The sequence below is a fragment of the Procambarus clarkii genome, chromosome 25 (assembly GCF_040958095.1).
Source record: "Procambarus clarkii isolate CNS0578487 chromosome 25, FALCON_Pclarkii_2.0, whole genome shotgun sequence".
Lineage (NCBI taxonomy): Eukaryota > Metazoa > Arthropoda > Malacostraca > Decapoda > Cambaridae > Procambarus > Procambarus clarkii.
In genome coordinates, this window is record NC_091174.1 from 35,910,545 (window position 1) to 35,919,780 (window position 9,236).

Genomic DNA, 9,236 nt, shown 5'->3' on the forward strand with positions numbered 1-9,236 from the left:
CAGGCTGGGGACACTTCAGTTTTATGCCCAGGCTAGGGCCACTTCAGTTTATTGAAATAAATAAATAAATAAATGTTTATTCAGGTAAAGTACATACATACCAGAGGTTTTACAAAAATTGATAGATTTATAGATAGAGCTAGTACATACAATGCCTAAAGCCACTATTACGCAAAGCATTTCAGGCAGAGCCCTGGGCATTAAGCCCTAGTCTGGGGCCACTTCAGTTTATTATGCCCTTGGATGGGCCACTTCAATTTCGATGCCCCTTGCCCGGGCCACTTCAGTTTCTGTGCCCCTTGGCGGAACGCTTCAGTTTTTTGCCCCTGGGCTGGGCCACTTCAGTTTCTATGCCCTTTTGCTGGGCTACTTCAGCTTCTATGCCCCCTTGGCCTGACCACTTCAGTTTCTATGCCCCTTGGCCGGGACACTTCGGTTTCTATGCCCCGGGGCTGGGCCACTTTGGTTTCTACGCTCCTTGGCTGGGCCACTTCGGTTTCTACGCTCCTTGGCTGGGCCACTTTGGTTTCTATGCCACCTGGCTGGGCACCCTGTCCCCTCCCCCCCTCGTATGCAGGGCTCCTTCATTTCTAGGCACCTGGGCTGGGCTCGGCGTTGTTCCACGATAGCTCCCAGTTCCCTTAAGAAGACATTAAGATGATTACAAAACGATTCCGGCACGACCTAAAGGACTTTCAGTTTCTATGCCCCTTGGCTGGGCCACTTCGGTTTCTATGCCCCTTGTCTGGGCCACTACTGTTTCTATGCCCCCTTGGCTGGGCCACATCAGTTCTATGAGAAGCCAAGAGGGTTCCGTAGCCCCCCGGGGCCAACGTAATTCAGTTAAGTCTGCCAGGGTGTCCACCCTGGCAGACTTAAGCTAAGCCACCCTTTAGCTTAAGCTTAGCCACCCTTTAGCTAAGTCCTGAATTCCTTGCCCCTTGCCGGGCCCGTCTTCTTGCCCCTGGACGAGCCCTTCCTCTTCAGTCTTTCTGTCCCAGGGTGCTCCTCTTCAGTTTATGTCCCAGCGTGGGCCACTCCAGTATTTATGTCCCAGCATGAGCCACTTTAGCTTACTATATCCCAGGATGCCTCTTCAGCTTATCTGTGCCCAGCGTGAGCCACTTCTGTTTATTATGCCCCGGCTGGGCCATTTCCCCAGGGTGGGCCACTTCAGTTTTATTATGTCCCAGCGTGGGCCACTTCATATTATTTTAGGCCAAGGTGAGCCACTCTTGCTTACCATGCCCAGGGTGAGTCACTTCAACTTCTCTTTCTCCCAGCGTGAGCCACTTCATTTTATTATGCCTCAGAGTGGGCGACTTCAATTATTCTGTCCCAGGGTGGGCCACTTCAGTTTTGTGCCCAGGCTGGGGCCGCTTCAGTTTCCTATGCCCCTGGCTGGGGCCCCTCTTAAGTTATATGCCCTGGCTGGGGCCTCTTCAGCTATATGCTCCTGGTTGGGTTTTGAAACTCTTCTTTAGTGATATGGTCACTGGCTGGTTATTAAAACACTTCTTCAGTATTAGGCTCCTGGCTGGGCCGCTACAGTTATGCCCTGGGTGGGGCCTCTCCAGTTAAACGCTCTGGGTGGACCTCTTCAGTTTTATGCTCCTGACTGGGCCACTTCAGTTCTGCTCCTGGCTGGGCATCTTCTGTTATATGCCCTGACTGGTCCTCTTCAGTGAAGCCCTGGCTGGGGCCTCCTCAGTTATATTGCCCCGACAGGGCCACTTTACTTTATGCTCCTCAGCCGGGACCGGCTTGCTATGCCCTTAGCTGGGCCCGGCTTTCTATGTGCCTTAGCTAGGAACGCCAGTTAAGCCCTTAGCTGAGCCCGACAGTTATCCCCCTTAGCTGGGCCCGACAGTTAACCCCCTTTGCTGGGCCCGACAGTTAGCCCCCTTAGCTGGGCCCGACAGTTAAGCCTCTTAGCTGGGCTCGACAGTTAAGCCCCTTAGCTGGGCCCATCAGTTTTAGCCCCCTTAGCTGGGCACGTCAGCCTGGGAGACGAAAGTTGGACGAGCTCGTCGGGTCCCCTCCCTCGCCAACGCACCGTTCCTGGGGGCACCGCTGTTCGCTCTTGCTCCAGCGGAGGGCTTGTCCTGTTGTTGGCTCAATGTCCTGCACCCTAGTACCATGGAAGGAGTAATTTGTGCTTTATTTTCTTCCTCTAGAGCTTTATTTAAGTCTCTATTATTCCCTCCTTAATTAGCCTTGGTGATATATTTGTTATGGTATTATTTACTATGTTATAAATATTAATACATACTCTATAATTATTTCCAGTCTTATGTTGAGCATATAATGTTTTACAGTTTGGCATTCTACATACTATTTGCAACTTACTTCCAGTGGCTCATCGCCGTTTTTGTCATTGTTTATATTACATTATTTTAATGTTAATTCTTATCATTAAGGTTCCTGTTCAGTTAATTTTATGCTCTAATTCATTATTACGGGATTGCCTTTAACATTTATGGGCTCAGTTTCCTACTGGGTTGGGTTTTCAGCCGCTGAAGTCCAGCTGCTGATGTTCCAGCCAAAGGTGTTCAGCTGATGTGGTTCTCAGCTGCTGATGTTCCAGCTGCAATAGTCCAAGCCGCTGATGTACCGGCTGATGGGGTTGCAGCCGATGATCCAGCGGCTGATGTCCCAGCTGGCGGTGTTACAGCAGAGGATGTTCCAGTTGCTGATGTTCCAGCTGCTGATGTTTCGGCTGATCAAGTTCCAGCCGATGATCCAGGGGGACATATCGCCAGCTGACGTTCCAGCTGAAGTTGTTCCAGCCGCCGATGTTCCGGCTGATGTGGTTCCAGCCGATGATCCAGCAGCTGATGGTCCAGCTGGCGGTGTTCCAGCCGAGGATGTTCCAGCTGCTGATGTTCCGTCTGATGAGGTTACAGCCAATGATCCAGCAGCTGATGTTCCAGCTGGCGGTATTCCAGCTGAAGCTGTTCCAGCCGCCGATGTTCCAGCTGCTGATGTTCCGGCTGATGAGGTTCCAGCTACCAATGTTTCGGCTGATGAGGTTCCAGCCGATGATCCAGCAGCTGATGTCCCAGCTGGCGGGGTTCCAGCTGAGGATGTTCCAGCTGCTGATGATTCGGCTGATGTGGTTCTAGCCGATGATCCAGCAGCAGATGTTCCAGCTGGTGGTATTCCAGTCGAGGATGTTCCAGATGCTGATGTTCCGGCTGATGAGTTTCCAGCTGATGATCCAGCAGCTATTCTGGCGGTGTCCAGCTGAAGATGTTCCAGCTGCAATGTTCCAGCCGCTGATATTCCAGTTGGCGTGTTTCAGCCAAAGGTGTTCCAGCTGATGATGTTCCGGCCGCTGAAGTTCAACTGATGGTGTTCCAGCTGCTGAGGTTACGGCTGATATGAGGCTCCAGCTAATGGTTCAGCTGCTGTTGGTCCAGCTGGCGGTGCTCCAGCCGAAGGCGTCCGGCTGACAGTGTGCCTATTAATATTACTCCTTTACAGATATTCCGGGATCGGTAAATCCCCTCTATATCACTCTATTTTACACTCTTAATTACAGGCCTCTTGATGTCCTATGTGTTATTGCATTGTCTCTCCATTCTTAATATTATTATTTTTTTACAGTTATATTTAGTCTTATTTCTGTGTAAATGGTTTCATAGTTTGACGTCTGCTTACCGTTTCTCACCTTGACCCAGTGGCGTTATTTAGTATATTATATCTGCTGCATCGCGACATCGGCATTGCTGCACTCTATTGCAGTCATTATTGGGGCCATTTACGCTCCGCTGTCTTCTCCATGTATTTACCATTGTCTTATAATTTGTCTTAGTATTAGTAATTGATGTGTCTGGAGCTTCTTTATCTCCTTGACTCTGTCGTTCACTATTTATCTTTGTTCCCGCTGAGGAGGCTTATCTCCTTGTTCCCGGGTTAGCCCATTATTGTTTAAGAGCAGTACCATTACTAGGCTTCTTATTTACTTCCGCACACTCCCTGAGGTGTTATCCTTGTGTGTCCCCTTTCGTTCTGCTCTAGACACTCTCATCCTCAGTGCCAGCGTTCCGCTTGGGCCATCATTCAAGTCTACCCATTAATGACTTTTTCTCCACAGTTGTTGCATCCGGATAACCCCTTCTCTTTCTGCCTAATTTGCTAGCGTACACTTATTGTGTAGATCCCCCTCAACTGTATCAATTGCCTGTCACGTTATCACTGCATGCCCGCCTTTGCCCACCCTAACTGCCTTAATACTTCCAGAACCGACTACAGAACGCGCACGAGGAACACCATTGATGATCGAGGAATACGGGATGGAGCCCGAAAGACGGACTACTGAACTCATGCCCACCGTGAGATGGACCCTGGGAAGATGGCCTACATGCATCTAAGTTGACACCATCCTCCACACCGTGGGGCGGGCCACAACGACAATGACCGACGAGGGGTCGACCCTGGGGAGTCAGCCTCAGTGTAGACAGCTTTCACTTTCCCACACCCGCTCTGGGGCCAGCCTTCCAGGACTGGTCTCAGTGAGGGCGGGCTCCAGCGACGAAGACATACTCGGGGTCGACCAGTCACTCAACATGGTGCACAACTCTCTCAACTTGGGTGTAAAAACCCCGCAGTACGTGCACCTCACAAGGTCACAGTATAGTGGGCTACCTCGCCTCTCTACGCCCCATGGCTCGTCATGATGGCGCCCCGTTGGCCTCAACAAGGATGCTGTTTCAGTTTGCTGCACCTGCCTAGTAGACCCGGATTGGCACCTTTTTCAGTCAGGGGAACCTGATTGTTTTTTTTAACGGCCTCTTCAGGCATACGGGCACAGTTACAGACACAGTAGCGAGTAGTCATATTCTTAGTTACAGCGACCAGCTGCCGCTCGCCCTTCGGCGGTGGGGGTTCCCGCTGCTAGCCCTCACAGGATTGGGGGTGCTCCACCGGAACCCCGAAAATTATAAGCCAAGACATCTTACCATGAATTGTCAATAGTGTAAATGCAAATAATGCAACTTTCCATTACAAATTATAGACGTAACTATTAAATGTAATTGACTTATACACTATCATTTTAACGGCTATTCACTAATATTATTTTTATGGAATATAATATATTGTTATTCACTAATCATTATTAGTCAACTATTTATTTTCCACTTAAATTATCTATTTTATTCGTTATAATTAGCTATTATGCTTCATCATAATTAATGATTATTCTTATAATTAATTTGTATTATTATTATTAAAATAAACAAGTCCACCACTCTTTGTGCGCGTTTTCTTCCAACTGCAGAAAATAGCTACTGCTTTTCCCAAAAGCAGTGGGGTTTCTGAGAGTAGAAAACGTAATTCTATGTGTTGCATCTAACCATCTAAGCTGACCATCGCCCATCGTAGTACTTTGAGTGGAGAGTCCGTATAAACAACTGGGCCTCTACCCTTCAGATCGAACTATTTGCCTCGATCCTTGCACTGAACTGTGTACAAGTCTCCAAACTTGATACAGTAATTATAAGTGACTCCTTATCATCCTTAATTGCTCTCAACTCTTTAGGACATAACTGTAACATGCTCGTGTCCGAAGCTAGACACAAATACAACAAAATTATTAAGGATGGTAACAGCGTCCATTTCATGTGGTCTCCATCTCATGTTGGCCTCCGAATGCTTGATAGAGCTGATAAGTTACCCAAAGAATCTGCCTTTAAAGGAGATGTTGAGTGTAACCTTGGATTGTCAATGAGCAATCTGAGAGCAGCAGTATACTGAGAACTTCAACAAGATCTTGTACATTTGAGGCAAAGGGAAATCGACACCAGTAATTCCATCTATCATCATACTATCATGCAAGAGGAACCACACATCTATGGTTCATCCAATAAAATCAGCAGACTTCTAGATGTCACTACTGCTCGGCTTAGACTCGGATACAAATATCTCTGGGAATTCTCATTATCTGCCGATGTAGATCTGACTAAATGTAAACTGTGTCAACAAAATTATTCGCACACCCTCCGTCACTATGTGATGGAGTGCGAAAAGATACGTGAATTCAGAGACAATTCTATAACCAATGTACCAATGATGTGTCAATATTTCATTCAAAATGATCTGCTACCAGAAATTTTAGCCAAATATCCCCAGTTTGTTAACTGAAGGTAGTAACTAAGAGTGATTGTAACCTATTCACCGCTGCCCACTGGATGGGGGGCGGTGTGCAGGACAAACATATCAATTGTGACACTAGCTCTCCAGATATGTCAGTTGCTTAATTTAGAAACTGTACTTGTGGTCGATCTCGAACCCATTGTTGATGTGACGACTTATACTGAATTTTGTAACTAGCTCATCAAGATTGTAACTTGCTTAGCTAAATGAATTGTGGGGTTCAGTCCCTGAGCCCATTATGTGCCTCTGTAACCCTTTCCACTACCGCCCACAATATGGGTATGGGGTGCATAATAAATGAACTAAACTAAAACTAACCATCTAAGCTGCGCTCACACCGAGCAGGGGTACTTAAATAAGACCCGCGGACCCAGCTACCTCTGTTTCGCCGCCCTCCGCAGCCGCTGCACATACAAAACGCTCACCCTCCTCCAGGAATCCTCTACATCCTATGTTTTCTTTCAAGGGATGACACTCAGGCAGGCTCACTCGACACTTTTTGTTCTATCTGGCTACGCATTCGTGTGATCTTTAGGGGTGCTCGTCCGGAACACCCAAAGTGATAAGCCTAGACATATTACCATGAATTGTCATTAGGGTAAATGCGAATAATGCAACTTTAAAATTACTAATTAGAGATGTAACTATTAATTTAATTAAATGTAATTGACTTATACACTATCATTATAACGGCTATATTCAGTAATATTATTTCAGGATAATAATTTATTATTATTCACTAATCATTATTAGTCAATCAATTATTATCCACTTAAATGATCTATTTTATTCGTTATAATTATCTATTATGCTTCATCATAATTAATGATTATTCATATAATTAATTTTTATTATTATTATTAAAATAAAAAAGTCCCCCACTCCTTGTGCACGTTTTCTTCCACCCGCAGAGAAGAAAAAAATTGAAATCGTGCAGCTCAAAAACCAGCAGCATTCATCTCAGAACAATGCTTTTTTTATGCAGATTCATAATAAACATAAGAGTTTTATGTCGCAAGAAAGAAATATTATTATTAAAATAAAAAATTCCCGCTTTGTGCCCGTTTTCTTCCACCCGCAGAAAAGAAAGAAACTGAAATTGTGCAGCTCAAAAACCCGGAGCATTCATCTCAGAACAATGCTTATTTTACGCAGATTCGTAATAAACATGAGAGTTTTATATGTCGCTAGAAAGAAATATTATTATTAAAATACAAAAGTCCCCCACTCTTTGTGTGCGTTTTCTTCCAATTGCAGAAAAGAAAGAAATTGAAATCGTGGAGCTCAAAAATCCGAAGAATGCATCTCAGAACAATGCTTATATTACGCAGATTCATAATAAACGTAAGAGTTTTATATATTGCAAGCAAGATAGATATATAAGTTTCCTTTTAAATACCTTACCATGGAAATATTTAAATTTAAATAGAAGATACGTGTATTTTTATAATAGCTGAGCTCCGACCCCTTGTAACAAGAGAGCAGTACATAGTGGTACAACATGAACATCATAACAGCATGAACAAACCACGTGGAGGATGAACAAACCACAGGCGCCAGTCAGGCGGCGGCAGACAATGTAAAAGTTACACCTCAATACCAGTTAACCAGGAGGACAGGTGAGCGGTTACCAAGTCACGAAGAGGTCAGAGTTGATGCCGTTATGATAATCTTCAGGGATTAACCCCTAAGCATCAAAATGCAAAACCCTCATGTTCAAGCTAGGGAGCAGGAGATGAGGGAAAGAGACCGTAGAATGGGCGCAGCCCCAGGAGGACGGTGTGTGTGGACTCAGGGAGGGAACATCATCTCCAGGAAAACTGTTGAACACCATACGAGTAAGTACGGCTCTCTTGTACTAAAGCACCTCATTCAGTACTCATGGCCTCTAGTAGGAAATATAGTTAAGGAGTGTCTTATTTAATTATTTCAAATAAAGTCATATATTGTTAAGTGTTATTAACTGTGTATTAATGGTTCCTTGTCTTAGTGATATTGGGCCTACTGTCCCCTTTGCCCTAGTGACCTAGTGTCCGTAATTATCCAGTACTCCTTCCCCCGTCCGTCCCGTGTTGAGGTGTTAGTATTGAGTGTGTCCCGCCTTATTCTTGTGTACTCTATAGTTCCCAAGTGGTCAGGATTATTCGAGTGTCAGGCCAGGATCCTTGTACCGTTCAATTGACCCTTACACCTGTCCTGGTAGGTTATTCCATCTGCAAGACCTACGAATCTCACTCCAGTCCCCGAGAGAGTGGAGGGAATGGTTATTCCTGATGCTCAATCACAGGAGGATGATGACATCCTATCATCCTTACTTAGTAGCCAATTTAGGCCTGGTCACCCTATGATCACCAGATCTCGCGCACACGTGAGCGCACAGTAACTGACTTAAGCTGTCATCTGAGTTATAGGTAGAGGCAAAGAATTGTAATGTATGTGCCTAGTTAAGAGTGACGTACCTTTATCTTCCCTGGAGGAGTTATCTCTCTTAAAACCTCCAGGGCAGATCCAGGTCTCCACCAGACATGAGTTATGAATGGTTCTTTTCCAGGTGTGCTCACATTGCCACACTGTCGGCCTTATCCCATCTCTACAACTGAGGCCAGAGTAGCATGTCACCGCTATTGTCTGGCGGGAAACAGGTTTAGTTCCCGAGGGACAGGAGGGGTCACGCTACATCACCCCCCTCCATCCCTCATCCCCACCCTTGTTAGTGGTACCTGCCATGGTGGGGGCGGCTACAAGTCAAGGTCACAGCCAACACTGTTACGGCCCTGTTGGGTCACAACCGGGTTCTTCTCTGATGTTATTAGAGTTTGGGTATCAGGCCCCAAGCTAGTAGTGGCTTTCAAGGGGTGCGTTCCGTAAAGCAAGTTAAATTAAAGGGGAAGGGATACAAATGCACTGCTTTTGTAAATATATTGCTACCACCACCATAAATATATCACAGTCACACGCGGGGTTGCTATAACTACACTTATTATATACAAATTAGTCTTCCTCTGAAGACACAGGATGCTCCACGGTGCTCACGATGAGTAGCCCTGGTTCTCTTCCTTGTGGCCCACGATGAATCC

General features: G+C 45.9%; 1 protein-coding gene across 1 annotated transcript; it reads left to right on the plus strand.

Annotated features, from left to right (window-relative positions):
• Positions 1–2,608: 2,608 nt before the first annotated feature.
• LOC138368561 (cytochrome c1-like) lies at positions 2,609–3,250 on the plus strand. Its single transcript, XM_069331085.1, has one exon. The coding sequence runs from the start codon at positions 2,609–2,611 to the stop codon at positions 3,248–3,250; it is 642 nt and encodes a 213-aa protein (XP_069187186.1).
• Positions 3,251–9,236: the final 5,986 nt, after the last annotated feature.

Coding starts and splice junctions, on each gene's coding strand:
- LOC138368561 (XM_069331085.1), top strand. CDS start 2,609: ATGTACCGGCTGATGGGGTTGCAGCCGATGATCCAGCGGCTGATGTCC.